This window comes from Pristiophorus japonicus, chromosome 1 (assembly GCF_044704955.1).
Source record: "Pristiophorus japonicus isolate sPriJap1 chromosome 1, sPriJap1.hap1, whole genome shotgun sequence".
Taxonomy (NCBI): domain Eukaryota; kingdom Metazoa; phylum Chordata; class Chondrichthyes; family Pristiophoridae; genus Pristiophorus; species Pristiophorus japonicus.
In genome coordinates, this window is record NC_091977.1 from 126,641,860 (window position 1) to 126,666,705 (window position 24,846).

A 24,846-nucleotide genomic window follows, 5' to 3' on the forward strand; every position below is an offset into this window, starting at 1 on the left:
CTTAATTTACTTAATTTGGCACCAATGACACAGGTTTCCTACTGATAAGAAAAAGAAAAAAGATAAAGAAAAAAGTAAAATTACTCACCAATCACCCTCTTGGCTGTGACATCACACTTTGATTACTTTTTATTTATTTGTTTACTTCCTGCCTCTGCTGCAGCTGGATCCTTGCGAAATCGACCCTAAATTTCCTTAAAAGGGAAAATATATTTAAAATGTAAATTGGATTGATAAATTCCTTTAAGAATAGTGTTAAACCATTTCCCACATCAAACCAGTAAACCACAATAAAACTACAATTTATCAAAGAATTATTCTAAAAGCAAAAGTTAATACTTGGAGGAATAAGGTTACTGTATGTCCAGTGGCAGATTGGCTGACTGGCATCACATGGTACTTTCCATCCCAGAGTGAAGCAGTTCTTTCCTGTATGTTAATCATTTTCTTTTTTGAGGTGGATGGATTTTTAAAGTTTGAGAATACAGGTTGAACCTCCCTTATCCGGAACCCTCAGGACCTGGCCTGTTCTGGATAAGGGATTTTTCTGAACGAGGGGTGGTCATGTTAAATTGGATGGTACAGGTACTGAGCAAGGGGATATCGGGGCTGGCTGGCTTGGGGCTGGGAGTGTGGCAGAGAGATCATGGGGTGGTGTGGATCGCGGGGTCAGGCCAGCGATTGCGGGAGTCGGCTGTGAGGAATGACTTCAATTTGTTCATGTCAGAGTTCTGCGCATGTGCCACCCGGTGGCCAGGAATGGTTCTGGACGAAGGACGGTTCCAGATAAGGGAGTTCTGGATAAGGGAGGTTGAACCTGTATCTGGAGGGCTAATTGTGCAGTGGAGTGGAAATTTGCAGTCATGGGTAAATTCTATGGCTGTAGAATTGCAAAATAATGGGGCCTTGGGTTAGTAATACTCTCTCTGTTCTGCCAATCTTAGAAAAGTATCCTGTACTGCACCAGTAAGAATTGTCAATTTTTCTCTCCAGTTAGCTTGTTATGCCTGAATGAGATGACCTGTTAGAAGGGGCTCAACGAAATTAAAATACATTTCATATGGGATTCTTGGAGCCAACAGACAAAATACTTTCATCTGATCACTCTAGGATGGATTTAAATCCACATTCCAGAGATTAAAAGGCTGTGTATTAGCCTATTGCACCACTTGGTCTCCCATCTATTTATATATTAAAAATCTTGCTTCGGGGTACACTTCCTATCAACCTTGTCTATTTAACATTTTCTTTATCCACATTTACAATGGAAACTGCTTATGTAAACTCATCATGCTATAATAGCAATCTCGTTCGGAGGCTAGATTCTGATCCAGAGCTTCTGCCACTTTCCCATTCTGCAGCTAGGTATGGAAACAATGTTTTAGTAGTTGGGTTCAGTTCCCAGAACCCTTGCTTACTACTTGTTTTGACTAAATAAGGAAGGAAGAATTACTTGAATTATCCTCATATGTTCCTTCAAATGTTCATTGTCTTCAATTGTTCGGGGAAAAATAGGCTTATTTTTACAGAATGGAATCTAATTTTTATTACATTATATTGTTTTTGTCAAAAAAAATGTTAAGATACAGGGAGAACTGCTGTGTATTTTGAGTGTTGGTGGTGATGTGTTATTTAAACAGTCCTGATAATATAACTGACATGAATGACATTTCAGATTTCTTTTGGATTATGTTTTAAAGTAGTTTTGAAGTTGACGTTGGTGAACCTCTTTCTTGCAGCACGTTCAATGACCGACCTATGTGCAGGATCTGCCATGAAGGCAGCAGTCAGGAAGATCTGCTCTCCCCCTGTGAATGTACAGGAACCCTAGGAACAATTCATAGAAGCTGCCTAGAGCACTGGCTTTCTTCTTCAAACACCAGTTACTGTGAACTCTGCCATTTCAAGTTTTCAGTGGAGCGTAAACCTAGACCATTAATAGAGGTCAGTAAGTCGTTCCTATCTACAGAAACTGGTGTTAAAAAATAGCTCAGGATATGCAGCAATTAATTTACATTTTTTAAAACTTTGTAGGTATGAGGCTGTGGAAAAGCATTTGTTCGAATCAACCAAACCACCAACGTTTGGGTTGAGGCACATTTTTGGGGTACAGTAGACGGAGCTTAATTCCTCATTTAATCCGTGCTGTATGTGATAATGACATTGGGAGCCTGAAATGGAAAATGTTTCCTTTCTCTGTATTAACATCCTTAATTTTAATGAGCACCCAAATTCACAATGTTTTTCAAAAATTGATTTTAATATCTAACCTATACAATGACTTAATTAATTAGGATCAACTACTTTCACTGGGGGGGGGGGGGGGGGGGGGGGGGAGAAATACAGCTCTCCATTCAAATTTCTCCAGGTGCATTTCTTTTTGGGAGGCCGCCTTGCTTTCAGTTTGTGTTTCAACATTCATATATCTAAAGCAGGCCACAGTGAAGTTCCAACAAGTGTCAACGTAAAACAGTCAGATGTGAGTTTGCAGTTGCAAATTCCATATTTTCCCACGTGAAGTTTCATTTTCCTTGCTCCCTAAAAATGCAAGTACACAGCAGTGAGCTTTAAATAAGTACTTGCACTGTCGAGTTCTAACAATTTTTTTTATCGACATATCTTTCTATTCTTGGCAATCTTTATCCTCCTCTTAACAGTGCTCCTTTAAGAATTGTCTTACTACCTATCTTTAAAACTAGTATCTGTTGAAAAAATACAGAAGGCACGGCTGACATTTCTGAATGCTTGTGTTGAAGAAACAAAATCTTAACCACTTATTGACTAGAAAATTTCTGAATTGTGATTGCCAATTAGGATAGTCAAAAAATAGACTTGAAAATGTCTGTTGAATGCAGATTATACATGAAAGAGAGAGAATTATGTGATATTTTCTGGTCCACATCAAACACTAGCAGGCCTTGCTTTCCTCTACCAAAACTGCTCACGACCCCAGGAATCATCCTGGACAGCAAAGATAATCCCCTAGCTTCTTTTCTGCACTATGAACCACTTCCTTAAACCCCCTCTCTCATTCTCCCTCCACCTACATCTCCAACAACAAGTGTGAGGAGCTAATTTATTGCTTTGTCATTGATACTAAGACCATCTGTTCAGCTACCCGAGCCTAAAATCTGACATTTTCCAGTTTCTCTCGTATCTTGTCTATGGGACCAACTCCATTTCTCTTGACTCCATTCCCATTAGACTGCTGACCACCCAACTGCTGTTCCTGTCCGCTGTAATGATTGACATTATAAATAGCGCTCACTCCTTGGACACTGTTTCTCTTCCCCTCCCCCCACCCCCTTTAAAAAAAATCATTATCATCACCCCCTACTCAACAATAAAACATCTTTGATCCCTTTGACCTTGCAAACTACAACTCCAAGCTTCATTTCCTCTCAAGTCCTTGATCGCGTTGTCGCCTTCCATTTTCTTGCCCAATCTTTCTCGCAACTCCACTGTTCACGCTACAGCACTGAAACGGCCCTAATCAAAGTCACAAATGACATCCTCTGTGACCATGATAAGTTATTCTGCCTCCTTCATCTCTACCTCTCTGCAGCCTTTGACACAGTTGAAAACACCATTCTTCTCCAATTCCTCTCCTCCATTGCTCAGTGTACGGATTTCGTCCCCTACGGGGCACAACAGTCATGATCTTTGCAGTGCGACAGCTGCAGGAAAAATGCAGGGAGCAGCGCCAGCGCTTATACATGGCCTTTCGATCTTACAAAGGCCTTTGACACTCAACTGTGAGGGTCTATGGAGCGTCCTCCTCCGTTTTGGATGCCCTCAAACGTTTGTCAACATCCTTTGCCTGCTCCACGACATGCAGGCCATGATCGTTACCAACGGATCCATTACAGGCCCAATCCACGTCCGGATCGGGGTCAAACAGGGCTGCGTCATCACTAACCCTCTTCTCAATCTTCCTCGTGCCGTGCTTCACCTCAGTCAGCAAGCTCCCTGCTGGAGTGGAACTAAACTACCGAACCAGTGGGAAGCTGTTTAACCTACACCACCTCCAGGCCAGGTCCAAGATCACCACAACCTCTGTTGTTGAGCTGCAATATGTGGACGACACCTAGGTCTGCGCACAATCTGAGGCTGAACTCTAGGATATAGTCGATGTATTCACCCGAGGCATATGAAAGCATAGGCCTTGCGCTTAACATCCGTAAGACACAGGTCCTCCACCCTCCTGTCCTCACTGCACAGCACTGCCTCCCAGTCATCAAGATTCACGACGCGTTCCTCGACAACGTGGACCATTTCCCATACCTCGGGAGCCTCTTGTCAACAATAGCAAACATTGATGCGGAGATTCAACATCGCCGCCAGTGCAACCTTTGGCTGCCTGAGGAAAAGAGTGTTCGAAGACCAGGCCCTCAAAGCTCATGATCTACAGGGCTGTAGTAATACCCACCCTCCTGTATGGATCAGAGGCATGGATGATATACAGAAGACACTTCGTCGCTGGAGATATATCACCAACGATGTCTCCGCAAAATCCTGCAAATCCCCTGGGAGGACAGGCGCACCAACATCAGCGTCCTCATCCAGGCTAACATCCCCAGCATTGAAGCACTGACGACACTCGATCAGCTTCACTGGGCAGGCCACATAGTTCGCATGCCAGACATGAGACTCCCTAAGCAAATGCTCCTTCACGGCAAACGAGTCAAAGGTGGGCAGCGGAAACATTACAAGGACACTCTCAAAGCCTACCTGATAAAGTGCGACATCCCCACTGACACCTGGGAGTCCTGGACCAAAGACCACCCTAGGTGGAGAAAGTGCATCCGGGAGAGCGTTGAGCTCTTCGAATCTCAACGCCGAGAGCATGAAGAGATCAAGCACAGGCAGCGGAAGGAGCATGCGGCAAACCAGTCCCAACCACCCCTTCCCTCAACGACTATCTGTCCCACCTGTGACAGAGTCTGTGGCTCTCGAATTGGACTGTTCAGCCACCAAAGAACTCACTTCGGGAGTGGAAGCAAGTCTTCCTCGATTCTGAGGGACTGCCTATGATGATGATGACTGCCCTCACCTGGTTCCACTCTTGCCTATCCAGTCATAGCAAGAGCATCTTTTCCTGTTACATCATCATTACCTCAGGACTTCCCAAAGATCTGTCCTTGGCTCCTCCTTTTCCTCATGTACATGACTTCCTTTGGCCACATCAACCAAAGCTATGGGATCAGGTTCCACATATTGGGACTCCAACAGGTGGGCCCTCTGGTGGTCAGGTGTCATACAGGTTACACAGGATTAAATACATTATATAATTCTCACTTGAAGTCAACAGTACACTTATTTACAAGGTGAGACGATCTGGGGCTTTCGCGCTCTTGTCGATCGTCTTGGTACAAATGCGGGTGTGGGTGGGTTGGTCAGTTCTTCACCGGGGTGTTGGGCAGCTGGCCTTGCCGAGCTGTTGGGGATGATGAGTTCGGCATCGTGGTCAACCATGCTGTCAGTTGCCACGTGTGTGTGTGTTGGAGGGTCAAAGTTGGTGGTGTCCTCTTCGGGTTGTTCGTAGCTGTTGGTGAACCGCAATTTGATTTGGTCCAAATGTTTTCTGTGTGTCTGTCCATTGGCCAATTTGACCTGAAAAGCCCAAGTCCCCTCTTTGGCTGTGACCGTGCCAGCGAGCCATTTGGGACCATTTCCATAATTGAGCACAAACACGGGATCATTGATCTCAATATCGCGTGACAAATTTGCGCGGTCATGGTACGCACTTTGTTGGTGCCGCTTGCCCTCCACGTGATAATGTAGATCAGGGTGGACAAGAGCGAGCCTTGTTTTGAGCGCCCTTTTCATGAGCAGTTTGGCTGGGGGAATCTCGGTGAGTGAATGGGGTCTGGTGCAATAGCTGAGCAGCACTCGGGACAGCTGGGTCTGCAGGGAGCCTTCTGACACACGTTTCAAGCTTTGCTTGATGGTCTGAACTGCCCGTTCTGCCTGGCCGTTGGATGCAGGCTTGAACAGAGCAGATGTGATGTGTTTGATCCCGTTGCAGGTCATGAATTCCTTGAATTCAGCACTGGTGAAGCACGGCCCATTGTCACTGACTAGGACATCAGGCAAGCCGTGTGTGGCAAATATGGTTCGTAGGCTTTCAATAGTGGCCGTGGACGTGCTTACTGACATTATTGCACAGTCAATCCATTTTGAGTAAGCGTCCACGACAACCAAAAACATTTTGCCTAGAAATGGGCCCGCATAGTCTACATGGATCCTCGACTACTGTTGAGGGCCACGACACAAACTTAGCAGTGCCTCTCTGGGTGTATTGCTCAGCTGAGAGCAAGTGTTGCACTGGCGCACGCATGACTCTAAATCTGAATCGATGCCGGGCCACCACACATGGGATCTGGCTATGGCTTTCATCATTACAGTGCCTGGGTGGGTGCTGTGCAGTTCACATATGAATGTATCTCTGCCTTTCTTGGGCAAGACCACGCAATTGCCCCACAATAGACGGTCCGGATGCAGGGACAACTCGTCTTTGCAACAGTGGAACGGCTTAATCGCCTCCTGCATCTCCACTGGGACACTGGACCAGCTCCCATGGAGGACACGGTTTTTTTTACCAAGGACAGTAAAGGATCCTGGCTGGTCCAGGTCCTGATCTGGCAAGCCGTAACGGGGGACTTCTCGTTCTTCAATGCTTCCATGACCATGAGCAAGTCCGCTGACTCTGCTATTTCCACCCCGGTGGTAGGCAATGGCAGCTGACTTAGAGCATCTGCACAGTTCTCTGTGCCCGGTCTGTGGCGGATTACATAGTTGTATGCTGACAGCGTGAGTGCCCATCTTTGGATGCGGGCAGAGGCATTGGTATTTATCCCTTTGCCCTTAGAAAACAGCGATATGAGCGGCTTGTGATCAGTTTCAACTTCAAACTTGAGGCCAAATAAGTACTAGTGCATTTTTCACCCCGTAGACGCACGCCAGAGCCTCTTTTTCAAACATGCTGTAGGCCCTTTCGGCATTGGACAAACTCCTGGAAGCATAAGCGACCGGTTGCAAAATCCCCGATTCATTAGCCTGTTGTAACACACACCCAATGCCGTATGACGACGCATCGCAAGCTAGCACTAATCGTTTACAAGGGTTATGTAAGACGAGCAGTTTGTTTGAACATAACAGATTTCTGGCTTTCTTAAAGGCAGCCGCTTGTGAATTTCCCCCAAACCCAGTCGTCTCCCTTGCGCAGTAGCGCATGTAGGGGTTCAAGCAGGGTGCTTAACCCAGGTAGGAAATTACCGAAATAGTTAAGGAGTCCCAGGAACGACCGCGGTTCCGTCACGTTCTGTGGTCGCGGCGCGTTCTTGATGGCCTCCGTCTTGGCGTCAGTGGGTCTGATGTTGTCCGATGCGATGATTCTTCCCAAGAACTCGACGTCCTGTGCCAGGAAAACACACTTCAAGCGTTTCAACCTGAGTCCCACGTGATCCAACCGACTAAGAACCTCTTCCAGATTCTTCAAGTGCTCCATGGTGTCCTGACTTGTAACCAATATGTCGTCCTGGAAAACCACTGTACAAGAAACCGACGTTAGCAAGCTCTCCATGTTCCGTTGGACGGGCACCGGTTGTAGATAAACAGACCTTTGTGCGTGTTGATGCAGGTGAGGCCTTTCGAAGACTCCTCCAGCTCTTGTGTCATGTAGGCCGAGGTCAGGTCCAGCTTGGTGAACATCTTCCCTCCAGTCAGGGTCGCGAATAGATCGTCTGCCTTGGGTAGTGGGTACTGGTCCTGCAGCGAAAAACGGTTAATCATTACTTTATAGTCCCCACAAATTCTAACCGTGCCGTCAAGTACTGGGACAATGGGACTGGCCCAGTCGTTGAATTCCACCGGCGCGATGATGCCTTCACGTTGTAGCCTGTCCAGCTCAATTTCCACTTATCACGCATGTACGGTACCGCCCGTGCCTTGTGGTGGATGGGTCGCATACTGGAAACCAAATGAATCTGCACTTTCGCCCCCTGGAAGCTTCGAATGCCTGCCTCGAACAACGATGGGAACTTGCTCAGAACCTGGGTACATGAGGCGTCGTCGACAGACGAAAGGGCTCGGATGTCGTTCCAGTTCCAGCGGATTTTCCCCAACAGCTTCTGCCAAATAATGTGGGGCCATCCCCTGGCATAATCCACAGGGGAGTTTGTGTACTGCTCTGTCATAGGAGACTTTGACTTCACTGCCGACTACAGGGATTAGCTCCTCGGTGTAAGTCCTTGGTTTGGTGTGAATGGGGCTGAGCTTGGGACTGTGTGCCTTTTTGCCCCACAAACTGTCGAAGGCCTTTTTACTCATTATGGACTGACTTGCCCCCGTGTTCCATAGATACTGGAATACCGTTCAGTTCAACTTTCAACATTATTGGTGGGCATTTCGTGGTGAATGTGTGTACCCCATACACTTCTGCCTCCTCCGTACGAGTCTCCAATTCTGCCTGATCCACAGTGGATCAATCTTCCTCTGCAATGTGGTGGTTTGCAGGGTTTGCAGCTCGCCTGCACATTCATTGGAGGTGTCCCATTGTTCTGCAACCATTGCACGCATAGTGCTTAAAGTGGCATTGATGGGGCCAATGATCACCTCTGCAGTGCCAACAAGGTGTTAACTGCCTCGCATTAATGATTGATGGCAGACTCTGAGTCAATTGAGGTCGGGCCACAGCAGCCGGCGTGTACGTTCTGCCATGTACATTTCTGCTCGAGACCGATATTACTTTATGCACAATACTAACCAAAACTTCTTTACTCTGCAAAATTGGTTTGGTGTTGTCGCTGGCAGACATAAATGCATGGGCTATCGTTATGGCTTTACTGAGATTCGGAGTTTCTACAGTCAACAGTTTGCGAAGGATTGTCTAATGTCCAATGCCCAATACAAAAAGGTCTCTGAGCACTTGTTCTAGGAAACCCTCAAACTCTCAATGTTCTACGAGGTGCCTTAGTTCGGCGACAAAGCTCGGCACTTCCTTGCCCTCCGTGTAGACACAGAACCAATATCTCGCCATAAAAACACTTTCCTTAGGATTCGGGTGCTCCTAGACCAGCGTACACAATTCTTCGTAGGATTTCTCTGGGCCAGGAGATTCTTCATGAGGCCATAGCTTGTTGCCCCACAGTTAGGAGGATCGCCCTTCGTTTGGTAGCGTTCTAGTCCCCTTCCAGCTCGTTGGCCAAGAAGTATTGATCGAATCTCTCCACAAAGGCCTCCCAATCGACCCCTTCTGAGAACTTCTCCAGGATACCGACTGTTCTTTGCATTTTCGCGTGATTGTTAATTACCTCGTCGCCAATTGGTACACTCATAATAACAGATGAAACTGAGTACTGTGTACAATGAGCAAGTGTGACCTTAGCTCCTTTTTAGTAAGACTCCAGAGTGCAGGTACCTCGTGGGTGCCCTGCTTCTATACTGTGCTCCCAAGGGATGCTGGGATCCATTGGAACTCCAACTGGTGGGCCCTCTGGTGGTCAGGTATCATCCAGGTTACACAGGGTAAATACATTACAAAACAGAGGCCCTGTCTGCTCCCTCAGGTGGATGTAAAAGACCCCATGGCAGTATTTCGAAGAGGCGCAGGGGAGTTATTGCTAGTGTCCTGGCCAATATTTATCCCTCAATCAACATCACGTAAAACAGATTATCTGATCATTATCACATTGCTGTTTGTTGGGACCTTGCTGTGTGCAAATTGGTTGATACATTTCCTACATTACAACAGTGACTACATTTTAAAAGTACTTCATTTGCTGTAAGACCCTTTGGTCGTGAAAGGCATTAAATAAACGCAAGTCTGTTTTTTTTTCTCTTCATTGCCTGTGTGTTGTCAGACTCCAGTCCTGGATAAGCCGCAATTTCCTCCAGTTAAACATTAGGAAACCAAAGCCATCATCTTGGTCCCAACTGCAAACTCTGTCCCCTTGCCATCAATTCCAACCCCGTCCCCAGTCTCTGTCTCAAGTTGAACAAGACTGCTCAGAACTTTAGTATCCTATTTGACCCCAAGCTGTGTTCCAAACTCACATCTTCTCTACCACAAATACCATCTACTTCAACCTCTAACATTGCCTGTCTCAGCCCCTGCCTCAGCCCATTTGCTGTCAAAACCTTCATCCATGCCTTAAGCCACCTCCAAACGACTATTTCAATCTCATCTTCACCAGTCTTCCATCCTCCATAAATTTCATCTCATCCAAACCTCTGCTGTCCACAATCCTACCCGCACAAATTCCCATTCACCCATCACCCTGTGCTCGCTAAACTGCATTTCCTCCTGGTCCTCCAACAACTCAAATTTAGAATTCTCATCCTTATATTTAAATCCTTCAAGGCCTCATTCCTCCCTATCTCTGTAACCTTCACCAGTCCTAGAACAATTTGAGAACTTGGCGTTTCTCTAATTGGCCTCTATCTCTAAACCTGTCTGCCTCTCCTCCTTTAAGACCTCCTTAATACCCAACTCTTTGGCCAAGTATTTAGACCCCTCCCTCCCAAGCTCCTTATTTGGCTCAGCATTGATTTCTATTTGATTACACTTTTGTGAACAGCCTTAGAATATTTTTCTATGTTTTATAAATGTAAGTTGTTGAGTGTGTAACTCAGAGCACGTGCTATACTTGCTTTCAGTTCAATTCTATCATCGTGAAAAAGTCATTTTGTAAACTTGCTGTTAAAATCTTATTTATAAAGTAGGAGAAAATTGCTTTTCAACTTTCTATTTTCCTTGGAGATTTGAAGGATGTGTACATCACTAGTGGTGTGAGGAGGATGTGGTTTTGGGTGATGACCTAGTATGAAATTAAAGATGTAATATTCTTTTTTTGTAAACTACTTGAATCTCAAATCTCTTGTAAATCAACTTGAAAGGCAATGATTAAAATGCGCACAATTTTTAGCAGAGTTGATCTGTGATCCACTCCAGTTGTCTTCAGGAAGCTGCTGTTTTGGGGCTGGCTGGACAACTGTTCAGTGATCTTATCAAACACCGGAATGGCTTACTCCTATTTTTATGTTTGTTTCAAAATGGGAAACTTTATCAGTTTACCCCCATAATCTTCTAACTGCTCTGAAATATGTTTTACGGGACAGTAGTGACATTTTGAGGGTAACCATGCTTCTCTTTATATTGTGGGCAAGCAGAGGATATTGTGGTAGGCTTGTGCCTTGTAGCTGTTTTATAACTTTATATACAATTTTAGATTCCAAAATAGTATTATACATACCGGTACCTTTTTAAAGAAATGGTTCAAATTTCTTTTGCAATTGGGGTTGGCAGCCATCTAGTAAAAATGCAGAAATTGGATGGCCTTCAAAAGATTTATTAAAGCTCATAAGTTCAACTTTTAACCATATTTTCTTCTTCCGCTACACATCTCCCTATCCTTTTTTTAAATTTGTTCACGGGATGTGGGTATTGTTGACCAGGCCAGCATTTATTGCCATCCCTAAATGCCCTTGGGAAGGTAATGGTGAACTGCTGCAGTCCATGTGGTGGTGGTACTCCCTCAGTACTGTTGGGGAGAGAGTTCCAGGAGTTTGACCCAGCGACTATAAAGGAACGGCGATATATTTCCAAGTTAGGATGGGGTGTGACTTGGAGGGGAACTTAGAGGTGGTGGTGTTCTAATGCGCCTGCTGTCCTTGTCCTTCTTCTAGATGGTTTTGGGAGATGCTGCCAAAGAAGCCTTGGCGAATTGCTGCAGTGCATCTTCTAGATGGTACACTGTTGCCACGGTGCGCTGGTGGGGAGGGAGTGAATGTTTAAGGTGGTGGATGGGGTGCCAAGCAAGCGGACTGCTTTGTCCTGGATGGTGTCGAGCTTCTTGTGTTGCCTGGATGAGTGCAGCTCCAACAAGTGGAGAGTATTCCATCACACCTCTGACTTGTAATTGTAGATGGTGGAAAGGCTTTGGGAGTCAGGAGGTGAGACACTCACTGCAGAATACCCAGACTCTGTTCTCTTGTTGCCAAAGTATTTGTGACTGGTCCAGTTAAGTTTCTGGTCAATGGTGACCCCCAGGATATTGGTGGTGGCGGATTTGACAATGGTAATGCAGTTGAATGTCAAAGGGTGGTGATTAGTGTCTCTTGTTGAAGATGGACATTGCCTTGCACTTGTGTGGCACGAATATTACTTGCCACTTAATAGCCCAAGCCTGAATGTTGTCCAGTTTTTGCTGCATGCTAGCACGGATTGCTTCATTTTGTCAGAAGTTGTGAATGGAACTGAACACTGCAATCATCAGCGAACATCCCCACTTCTGTCCTTTATGATGGAGGGAAGGTCATTGATGAAGCAGCTGAAGATGGTTGGGCCTAGAACACTGCCCTGAGAAACTCCAGCAATGATGTCCTGGGGCTGAAATTACTGGCCTACAACAACTACAACCACAACCATTTTCCTTTGTGCTAGGTATGACTCCAACCAGTGGAGAGTTTCCCCCCTGATTCCCATTGACTTCAATTTTGCTTGGGCTCCTGCTGCCTTAATGTCAAGGGCAGTCACTCTCATCTCACCTCTGGAATTCAGCTCTTTTGTATCACTTCAGCTCCTTATTATCACTTTTCCCATTTTAGTATCACTATTTGACAATCCATTACCTAAATTTCTCCGAAAAACAATACTTATAACTGGGACTATAATAATGCTGTGTTGCTTTAAATATAGCTTCCTTCCTAATATGTTACGTTCAAAACTTTGGAACTCACAAAATCAGTCTTAAACATCATTAATCCTTAACATCATTCAAACTATGGTGCCAGTGACCATAATTCAGTCAGATTCAAGTTGGTTATGGATAAGGACAAGGATAGGCCTGGAATGAATGTCCTGAATTGGGCAAAAGCTAATTTTGCTTAGTTAAGGAGTGATTTGGCCACAGTGGACTGGAAACAACTACTTGTGGGTAAAACAGTGGGAGGCATTTAAGGAGGAGATCCGGAAGACTCAGGCCAAACATGTGCCCTTTTTACAAAAAAAAGGGTGGGATTAATAATTCTAGACCCCCCCCCTAGATGACTAGGGACTTACAGGGGAGGATAAAGAAAAAAAAGGGAAGCTTATGTCATATACCAATGGCTAAATACTATAGAATCTTTAGAGGAATAGCGAAAGTTAAGAGGCAAAATTAAAAAGGATATTAGGAATGCTAAGAGCACAAAAAATTCTTGGCTAGTAAAATTAAGGAAAACCCAAAGATGTTCTATAAATATATTAAGAATAAGAGGGTAATTAAAGAAAGGGTAGGGCCTCTGAGGGTAATCTGTGTGTGGAGGCAGAAGATGTTGGTAGGGTTCTTAACGAATACTTTGCATCTGTTTTCACAAAGGAAAGATACTGCTGTCAAGGAGGAGTTTGATATTCTGGATGAAATAAATATAGTGAGAGAGGAAGTATTAAGGGGTTTAGCAACTTTGAAAGTATTAAGTCCCCAGGCCCGGATGAAATGCATGCCAAGCTGTTGAGCGAAGTAAAAGAGGAAATAGCGGAGGCCTTGACCATCATTTTCCAATCCTCTTTGGATTTGGGCATGGTTCCGGAGGATTGGAGGACTGCAAATGTAGTACCCTTGTTTAAGAATGGAGAAAAGGATAGGCTGAGTAATTACAGGCCTGTCAGCCTAACCTCAGTTGTGGGAAAATTATTGGAAAAAATCCTGAAAGACAGGATAAATCTATATTTGGAAAGGCCAGTATTAATTAGGGACAGTCAGCACGATTTATTAAGGGAAGATCGTGTTTGACTAACCTGATTGAGTTTTTTGAGGAGGGTCGATCAGGGTAGTGTCTACGATGTAGTGTATATGGACTTTAGCACATGGTAGACTGGTCACTAAGGTTAAAGCCCATGGGATCTAGGGCAAAGTGGCAAGTTGGATCCAAAATTGGCTTAGAAGTAGGAAGCAAAGGGTAGTGGTTGAAGGATGTTTTTGTGACTGGGGTTCTGCAGGGCTCAGTACTGGGTCCCTTGCTTTTTGTGGTAAATATCAACGATTTAGATTTGAATGTAGGGAGTATGATTAAGAAGTTTGCAGACGATACTAAAATTGGCTGTGTGGTTGATAATGAAGAGGAAAGTTATGGGCTGCAGGAGGATATCAATCTACTGGTCAGGTGGGCAGAACAATGTCAAATGGAATTTAATTCAAAGACCTGTGAGGTATTGCACTTTGGGAGGGCTAATAAGGAAAGGGTATTCACATTAAGCAATAGGCCACTTAATAGTGTAGATGAACAAAGGGACATTGGAGTGCTTGTCCACAGATCCCTGAAAGTAGCAGGCCAGGTGGATAAGGTGGTTAAGAAGGCATACAGAATGCTTGCCTTTATTAGCTGAGGCATAGAACATAAGAGCAGGGAGATTATGCTTAAATTGTCTCATAATTTGGTTAGGCTACAGCTGGAGTACTGCGTGCAGTTCTGGTCACCATATTATAGGAAGGATGTGATTGCACTGGAGAGGGTGCAGAGATTTACTAGGATGCTGCCTGGAATGGAGAATCTTAGTTATGAGGACAGATTGGATAGGCTGGGTTTGTTCTCATTGGAACAGAGGAGGTTGAGAGGAGACTTCATTGAGGTGTACAAAATATTGAGGGGCCTATTTCTATTGGTGGAGGGGTCTATTACGAGGGGGCATAGTTTTAAGGTGGTTGGTGGAAGGTTTAGAGGGGATTTGAAGGGGGCTTCTTTATGCAGAGGGTTGTGGGGATCTGGAACTCACTGCCTGGAAGAGTGGTGGATGCAGAAACCCTCACCACTTTTAAGAGCTGGTTGGATGGGCATTTAAAGTGCTGTAACCTGCAGGGTTACAGGACCTAGAGTTAATAATTGGGACTAAACTGGATAACCTCTTGTTGGCTGGCGCAGATATGATGGTAAGTACTGCAGGGAATAGAATACGGCCAGGGTGATCTCCTCGACTAGTTTCGATCGCCTGGATGGGTCGGAGAGGAATTTTCCCAGATTTTTTTTCCCTAAATTGGCCTGGGTTTTTAAATCTGATTTTTGCCCCTCGCAGGAGATCACATGGCTCCGGTTGGGGTGGAGTGTAGAATGTTTGTGTAAGGGGGTCGCACTTGTGTGGGGCGGGCTGGGTGCTCTTTATCTTTCCGCCATTGTTAATTGGTCAGAGGTTTATGTAACCTTCGGGGCTGCTAGCTGAGGACCGTGCGGATCTTTGTCGGCCGGCACGGACACAATAGGCTGAAATGGCCTACTTCTGCGCTATAAATTTCTATGTTTCTAATAGAGTATAGCACCCTGCCCCCAAAAAGTATTTAAAGAGAGCAGGTCTGGTTTGGGATTCAGTTCTGTGTTTATCCCTTGTTAATCTCATTTGAAAATAAATTGTCCAAATTGCTGAACTGGCATTATGTTTTTGTACATCTATAGGGCCCAAGTTTCCACATGATTCGCGCCTGATTTTTAGGAGCAACTGGTGGAGAACGGACTATTTTAGAAATCGCAATTCTCCACATTTTTTTTTCTGCAGTTCTAGTCAGGTAGAACAATTCTAGTTTAGAACAGAATTTTTTCTTCAAAAGGGGGCGTGTCCGGCCACTGACGCCTGATTTGAAAGTTTCCACAGTGAAAATGTACTCCAAACTAAAGTAGAATGGCGCCAGTGAAGATTTTTGTAGAACTGAAAAAACCTGTTCTACACATTAAAAAAATCAGGCGCAGGTTACAAATTAGGCGTCCAGAACGAGGTGGGGGGGGGGAAGGGAAGGGAACTCATTAAATTCGACAATAAATCCTTATTTATACTTCTACAAATATTATACAAATAAATCCAACCTGAATAAACATTTCTAAGCCAAGAAAAGATTAAATAAACCATCTTCCTACCTGTGTGAAAGTGCTTCAGCCAGGGAGAATTCTGCAGCTGTTTGTGCCGCTGAGCAGGAGAGGAGAGGAGAGGAGAGGAGAGGAGAGGAGAGGAGAGGAGAGGAGAGGAGAGGAGAGGAGAGGAGAGGAGAGGAGAGGAGAGGAGAGGAGAGGAGAGGAGAGGGGTCGGGGGGGGGAAACGGGCCTCTGGTCGGGGAGCGGGTCTCGGGTCGGGGCTGGGGGGGGGGGGGGGAGAGCGGGTTTCGGGGCTGGGGGGGGGGGGAGAGCGGGTCTCTGGTCTGGGGTGGGTGTCGGGGGGGGGGGGGGGGGAGCGGGTGTCGGGTCTGGGGCGGGGGGGGAGCGGGTGTCGGGTCTGGTCGGGCGGGGAGCAGGAGCTGGCCGTGGGAGGAGCCTCATTCACGCAGCCCCAGTGAGGCCATTGGGCCAGGGCTAGGGGCTGCGTGCTTCGGGCCCCTCCCACACAGTTCGGCGCCTGGAGCTACTGCACTTGCGTGCCGACTGTAGCGCGCATGTGCAGAGGTCCCGGCACTGTTTTCAGCGCAGGGACCTGGCTCCACCCCCCCCCACAGCTCGTGCCGGCTGCGCCGAGTGCCACAGCACCTGAAAGACGGTGGAGAATACCGAGGATTTTTTTAGGCGCGAAAAACGGGCGCCCAGCTCGGAGGGGCGCCCGTTTTTTTTCTTGTGGAAACTTGGGCCCATTGTGTTCTATCTTTGTCCCTATTTCCTAAGGCCACCAGTATTTGTACAGCCTCGCTGAATGGGTCACTTGCCACAGGCTGTAGTCTTTGAATTTCCCATGGGCAGTGTGTGTTTGAGAGAAACCAACAGGAAAAAAATTGAAAAATGCACATACAATGAACGGAAACCGAGCAATTAATAAATGAAACCTAAAATAAAGACTGTAAATGAAGCAAGGGAAAAAACGCAAAGGAATAGAGATGGAGTAATCAAAAATAAGTCAAAATGATGATAAACACTGGCACAAAAGTAAAGATAGTCAACAAGTATGGAAACTCAATTCAATAGACAGAAAAAATTAAGTAAGAACACAATATGGGGAAAGATTAAAAGTTACTGTTAAAATCCAATTCTAATAGAATCGTAGAATGGTTACACAGAAGGAGGTCATTCAGCCTGTCAAATCTGTACCGGCTCTCAGCAAGAGCACTTCAGTTAGTCCCACTTCCCGGCCCTTTCCCCTTAACCATGCATTTTTTTTTTCCTTCCGGTACTTATCCAATTCCCCTTTGAAAGCCACAATTGAATCTGCCTCCATTACCCTTTCAGATAGTACATTCCACTTCCTAACAACTCGCTGCGTAAAAAAGTTTTCCCTCATGTTGCCTTTGGTTCTTCTGCCAATCACCTTAAATCTGTGTTTTCTGGTTCTCGATCCTTCTGCCAATGGGAACAGTTTCTCTCTCTCTCTGCTCTGTCTAGACCCCTCATGATTTTGAACACCACTATCAAATCTCCTCTTGACCTTCTCCGCTCTGCTCTAAGGAGAACAAACCCAGCTTCTCCAGTCTATCCACGTAACTGAAATCCCTTATCCCTGGAACCATTCTTGTAAATCTTTTTTGCACCCTCTCAAAGGCCTTCACATCCTTCCCAAAGTCTGGTGCCTAGAATTGGGCACAATACTCCAGTTGAGGCTGAACCAGTGCTTTATAAAGGTTCATCATATCTTCCTTGCTTTTTGTACTCTATGCCTCTATTTATATGAAGCCCAAGACACCATATGTTTTTTTTAACCGCTTCCTCAACCTGCCCTGCCACCTATGATTTGTGCACATATACCCCATGTCTGTCTGTTCCTGCACCTCCTTTAGAATTGTAGCCTTTAGTTTATATTGCCTCTCCTCGTTCTTCCTACCAAAATATATCTCTTCATACTTTTCTGCGTTAAATTTCATCTGCCACGTGTCTGTCCATTCCACCAGCTTCTGTCTGTCTTGAAGTCTATCACTATCCTCTTCACTGTTCACAACACTTCCAAGTTTTGTGTCATCTGCAAATTTTGAAATTGTGCCCTGTACACCTGTTATGTATGTAATAACTTGATAGACTGAATACTGTAAACTAACACAGGTACAAACCTGGCTCTGTTTTATTTGGGCCCAAAGTGATTATATTACAAGATGGCTGGCCTTTTATACCTGGGACCGCACACATGTGCGCACAGCCCAATGACCCCTGACAGTGGTGCCACCTGGTGGCTAGTAAACCCAAGCATACATACATGACAATATCCCCTTTTAAGATATTAGTAACAGTCTTTTTACAAATTGAGACGGTCCGGGGCTTTCCGCTCCAGAGTTGAAAGTTTCAGTTCAACTCCAGCCTTGGGCGAGCATTCTGAGTCTGTTATGACTGGGAGTGGGTAGCCCATCTGATGGGAGTGGCAATGACCACGTCAGTGATTGAAAGTCCAGATTCATTGATGACAACGGAGTCCTCTGATGACTGAGGGTAGGTTGGTTGGTCACTGATTGTGTTTTCCTCAGACTGTCCCGGTTCATCCGTGTACTGCAGCTTTATCTGACCGACATGTTTCCTGCATGTCTGCCCATTCTTGAGCTTAACGATAAACACTCTGTTACCCTCCTTGGCCGTAACAGTACCAGCAATCCATTTGGGACCTTGACCATAATTCAGTACATACACAGGATCATTGATAGAAATGTCGCGTGACACAGTAGCGTGATCATGATACCCTTGCTGACTTTGACGTCTGTATTGGACACGATTATTCAAGTCAGGGTGTACAAGAGAGAGCCTGGTCTTGAGACCTCTCCATCAATAATTCAGCAGAGGAGACCCCGGTAAGCGTATGGGGTCTTGTCCTGTAACTAAGCAATCTGCATGACGAGCAAGTTTGCAGTGAACCTTGAGTTACACGTTTCATACTCTGCTTGATGGTTTGGACCGTATGCTCTGCTTGCCCATTGGATGCGGGTTTGTATAGTGCTGACCTCACATATTTGATACCATTGAGTTTCATGAACTTTTGAAACTCCATACTGATGAAGCAAGATCTGTTGTCGCTTACAACGATGTCAGGTAGACCATGCATAGCAAACATGACATGAAGGCTCTAAATGGTAGCTGTGGATGTACTGGATGACATGATTGTGTACACTATCCACTTGGAATAAGCATCCACCACAACTAAGAACATCTTTCCCAGGAAGGGACCTGCAAAGTCGATGTGAATCCTGGACTATGGTTTAGATGGCCACGACCACAGACTCAGCAGCAATTCCACTAGTGCTTTGCTAAGCTGCATGCAAGTGTTGCACTGATGCACACATGATTCCAGATCAGTGTCAATTCCAGGCCACCATACATGAGACCTGGCTTTCATCAGACAATACCGGGATGTGTGCTATGTAGATCATGCACAAACTTCTCTCTGCCTTTCTTGGGCATAACAACACAATTACCCCACAGTATACAATCTGATTGAATGGATAGTTCGTCTTTGCGATGGATGTAAGGTTTGGTCTCCTTACACATTTGCTTGGGTATGGCAGACCAATCATCACTAAGGATACAACATTTCACAACCGATAATATCGGCTTCTGGCTGATCCAGGTCTTAAATTGTTGGGCCGTGACAGGGGTTCCTTCACTTTCAAAAGCATCCATGACGAACAGTAGGTCTGCGGGTTGTGGCGTTTCCATCTCTGGTGTGGGCAATGGCAGACGGCTCAATGTATCGGCACAATTCTCAGTGCCAGGTCGATGGCGAATGTCATAATCATAGGCAGATAATGTCAGCGCCCACCTCTGGATGCGGGACAATGCATTGGTATTGATACCATTGTTTTCCGAAAACAATGAAATGAGTGGCCTGTGATCTGTTTCCAGTTCAAACCGAAGACCAAACAGGTACTGATGCATCTTTTTAACCCCATAAACACAGGCTCATGCTGCTTTCTCTACCATGCTGTAGGCTCTTTCCGCCTTTGACAAAGTTTTTGAAGCATTCAATAGCTTGTTGGAGCATGCAACCAACTCCATATGACGAAGCATCACAGGTCAATACTAGATGCTTACACAGATCATCATGTACCAGCAGCTTGTTAGAGCAAGGCAGATTAGTAGCTTTCTCAAAGGCTCTATCTTGAGACGCACCCCAAACCCAGTTGTCGCCTTTTCTTAGCAGCATGTGCAATGGCTCTAATAAGGTGCTCAATCTTGGTAAGAAATTATTGAAATAGTTGAGTAGACCGAAGAACGAACGCAGCTCCGTCACATTCTGAGGCTTGGATGCATTTTTGATGGCCTTGGTTTTTGAGTCCGTAGGTCTGATACCGTCAGCAGCAATTTTCCTCCCCAGGAATTCGACTTCCGGTGCCATGAAGATGCACTTCGAGTGTTTCAGTCTGAGTCCCACTTTGTCCAGACGATGTAGAACCCTCTTCTAGGTTGTTCAGATGTTCGGCGGAGTCACGACCTGTGACCAGTATACCATCTTGGAACAAGACGGTTCTGGGGACGGACTTCAGTAGACTCTCCATGTTTCTCTGAAATATGGCTGCAGCCGAGCGAATTCCAAAAGGGCACCTGTTGTAGATGAACAGTCCTTTGAGTGTTGATGCGCGTAAGTTTCTTCGAGGTGTCAACCAGCTCCTGTGTCATGTAGACCGACGTCAGATCCAGTTTTGTGAACGACTTCCCCTCAGCTAGCGTTGAAAACAGGTCATCAGCCTTTGGTAACGGGTATTGATCCTGTTTTGAAACTCAGTTGATCGTAACCTTGTAGTCTCCACAAATCCTGACAGTGCTATCACTTTTCAACACGGGAACAATGGGGGCTGGCCCATTCGTTAAATTCGACCGGTGATATGATCCCTTCACGCTGGAGTCTGTCCAGTTCGATTTCGACCTTCTCCCTTATCGGGTATGGAACTGCCCGAGCTTTATGATGGACGGGTCTTGCATCTGAGTCCACGTGGATCTGCATCTTGGCTCCCGTGAAATTGCCGATGCCTGGTTCAAACAGCGAGGGGAACTTGCTCAGCACTTGAGCAAATGGAGTATTGTCCTCTGACGACAATGCTTTGATCTCGTTCCAGTTCCATTTGATTTTTTCAAACCAATTCCTGCCGAACAGCATTGGACCATTGCCTGGAACAATCCATAACGGTAAATCATGAACCGCACCATCATACGACACCTTGATTACTGCACTGCCAATCACCATTTGAGTTCTTTAGTGTGTGTATGTATGCAACTTGGCATTGACTGGACTCAGCTTAGGCCTCACAGCCTTAGTATCCCACAGCTTGTCGAATGTTCTCTGGCTCATTATTGATTGACTCCCACCCATGTCCAATTCCATCGGTACCGGCACACTGTTAAGTTTCACATTAATCATTATCAGTTGGCTCTTTGTTGGGAACGAATACAGTCCATACACTTCCTCCTCTGGTATCTCGGATTGCATATCTGGATCCGAGCTACACTGACGCGTGCGCTGGAGATGCCCCCGTCTCAAACAGCCTTTGCAAATGTACTGTTTAAACTGACACTGATGAGGCCGATGCTTGTCCCCATAATGCAAACACGGTAAAATCGGATTCATTTCTGTTGGCGTAGGCCCTGCCATATGCAGCTCTGCCAAACGACGATATAATCTTGTTTACAATACTTGCCGAGTTCCGATTTTCTGATGATATCTGCTTTAAGTGCTTGTCCAGCGTCGAGCAAGGCCATCACGATTGCCCAGGCATGCATAAGTCCAGTGTTTCTGCAGGATCACCTCGTGGTTGATGCCGATTACAAAGAAGTCCCGCAGCATGTCTCCCAATGCGTTTTCGAACTTACACGGTCCAGCTAGACGTCTTCGGTCGGAAACTAATTCCGACACATTCTTGCCCTCAGAGCGAACGTGCGTGTAGAATCGATATCGTGAGATGATGCCACCTTCTGGTTTGAGATGGTCACATACCAGAGCACACAATTCCTCATAGCCCTTGTCCGTTGGACTTGCAGGCGAGAGAAGATTCTTTGAGTCCATAGATTTTCGGACCGCAAACCATGAAGACCGCCCTGCGCCTAACTGAGTCAGTGGGTTTCTCCATTTTGTTTGCCACGAAGTACTGGTCCAGGCGAACTACAAAATCTGTCCAGTCCCCTCCCTCCTCAAATCTCTTCAGAATTCCAATTGTGCTCATTTTTGTATGCGAAGGTTCTTAAGTTACCTTGTCGCCAAATGTTATGTATGTAATAACTCGATAAATTGAATACTGTAAACTACAGGTACAAAGCTGGCTCTGCTTTATTAGGGCCCAAAGTGATCACATTACATGATGGCTTGCCTTTTGTACCTGGGCTGCATACACGTGCGTACAGCCGAATGACCTCTGACAGTTGCGCCATTTGGTGGCTAGTAACCCCAAGCATACATACATGACGGGTAGGTGTAAGGAACCAGATTGCATGCTGCTGCAAGGAAAAGTGCCTGGCACAAGACAACTGTTCAGACACCTTTCTATAGTCAAGAAGGCATTGGGCTTATTCTCAGACCAGTATCACTTATAACTTGCCAATAGATAATTCAGTAAATTGGTCTAAAATGAATTACCTGCCATTTCTGCCTTGTGATATACAGGAATTTGGAGGAAGAATGAGGAAAGTCAATATAAACAATATGGTAAAGGATGTGCAGTAACAGAGCGGGGAGAAATTCGGGAGTGCGCTAATGTCTTGCAGCTTTCAAAAAATTTAGGGGGGGTGGGCGAAATGCAATAGCATCGCATTTGAGGTGTTAACCTTCAACTTTTTGAATGTAATCAGCCTTCAATCCTTACCTCTAGCTCATTTCAGCTCTTAGAGAGGTAATTTCTTAGATCTGGCCGTTGACACTGTCAACCACGAGGGTCTATGAGGCGTCGTCCTCGGTTTTGGATGCCCCCAAAAGTGTGTCAACATCCTTCGTGTCATATACCCTACATGGTTACTGCTTGTACTATTACAAGGTGTGCCACCAGAGGGCACCACAGTGGGAGACTTGCAGGTTACCTGTACAGATGTGCCTGGCCTATTATGAATGACGTCAGTCTTCTGATAATTCACTCTGGAATTATCAGAAGACTGACATTGCAGTCCAAGTACAATACATTGCCTCGTGGAGTCATTATCAGAGCATCTAAAGACATAACAATTGATGACGAGATTACAGACCTTTATGCGAAAATGGCTACCCTTGGTACGTTGCAGCAGTTGGCCGATGGTGATGATTGGGATGCCTTTGTGGAGAGACTCGACCATTTCTTCACAGCAAACGACCTGGCAGGTGGCAATCCGGCCACACTGTCCAATAAGCGCAGAGCTATCCTACTAACCAGTTGTGGGTCCACTGTCTTATGGCCCGTCAGGGACTTGCTGGCACCAGCGAAGACAACGACCAAGACGTACAAGGAGCTTGTAACGTTGATCCAAGAAAAACTCGAGCCCAAAGAGAGCATCCTCACAGCCAGACACTGGTTTTACACCCACCGGCAGCCCGAAGGCCAGGAAATCGTGAAATATGCTGCAGACCTCAGGAGGCTGGCAGCACCGTGTGATTTCGGCGACCACCTCACCGAAGCGCTGTGGGATATCTTTGTCATTGGAAACGGCCATGAGGACCACCTTAAGCTACTGTCTGCGGATACCACAGTCACACTGCAGGTGGTGATAGGGTCTGGGCATTCATGACTTTGACCTGCGGCTCTAGGCAGATGACTCATCCTCGGGACTCAAACCTGGCGAGTACTGTGCATAGAGTGACGCCTTTTAGAGGCTGGACTGTAGAACGTGAACCTTCTCCAAGAGAGAACAGGCCCCCCCCCCCCCCCCCCCCCCGGAGTCCCTTAACTCAGATTCCACCGAGGGGGGCTAACCGAGTAGCTCCATGCTGGCGTTGCAGAGGGAATCACAGGGCTCACCAGTGCTGCTTTAAAGACTGTGTGTAAAGGCTGCAGCACAAAGGGCCACCTCCAGTGAATCTGTAAAAGAAATATGATTCACTGTGTTGATGGAGTCTGCAGATGGCCATGAATCCAGCGCAGATTAAGAAACGATAGTCAGAGAGGCAGCTCAGCCCCACGATGAGTTATATAGCATGTTTACCTGCACCACCGAGTGTTCCCCGTGAGGATGGAAGTCAAGATAAATGGCGTTTCAGTCTTCATGGAAGTGGACACGGGGGTGAGCCAGTCAGCAATGAATCAAGAAGCCTTTGTGAGGCAATGGGACAATCAAACTGAATGACCCAAGTTGGTCCCGGTTCAGACAAAGCTGCGCAGCTACAGCAATGAACCTATCCCAGTCGTTGGTAGTGCGGATGTAAAGGTACTCCATGATGGGGCAGTGCACAAGTTACCTCTGGATTGTTGCAGGTGATGGACCAACGCTACTCGGAAGAAGATGGATGGAGAAGATCCATTGGAGCTGGGAAGATTTCATCCCTCCGGCGATCGACGTCCCCTGCGCTCAGAGGCAAAGCAAGCCCTCACCTGAGGGTGGACCCAGCACCAGAGAGCAGACCGCTCAGTACAATTGTGTGGAGATGATCCAGCTGAGACGACCCGAACGCACCTTCCAGGCTCCAGTGGCAGGACTCCGGAGGAAGAAAATCGGTACCAAAGGCAACTTCCCAGCTTCGGTGGCAGAACCCGGGGAGAAGAGAATCACAACAGTCGACATCGTGGATGGAAGAAAGATGGCACCCAAACCACGAGGAGAAACACTGAAGAAAAAGATGGCGGCAGCCAGAATATGAGGTGCAACGCTGAAGGAGCAACACGTGGCACCAAACTGAGAAGAGGATTGGAGCAAAGACAGCAAGGCTCTCTTTTTAAAGGAGGCCTGCAACCCACCACACTTAAAGGGACAGTTCCACATTCTCAATCAATGTAAGAACAACTGTGAGTTAGATGTAAAATGTGTAATTGATGATCACAGTTG

At 46.1% G+C, this 24,846-nt stretch overlaps 1 protein-coding gene across 5 annotated transcripts in view; it reads left to right on the forward strand.

The window, feature by feature from the left end:
* The window catches only part of LOC139265690 (E3 ubiquitin-protein ligase MARCHF3), a 141,781-nt gene that overhangs the window by 93,212 nt on the left and 23,723 nt on the right, over nt 1-24,846 (forward strand). For all 5 annotated transcript variants that reach the window (XM_070882956.1, XM_070882940.1, XM_070882949.1 and 2 more), the window contains one exon: nt 1,740-1,944. In XM_070882956.1, the coding sequence (XP_070739057.1) occupies nt 1,740-1,944 (205 nt within the window). The remainder of the gene's footprint in view (nt 1-1,739; nt 1,945-24,846) is intronic.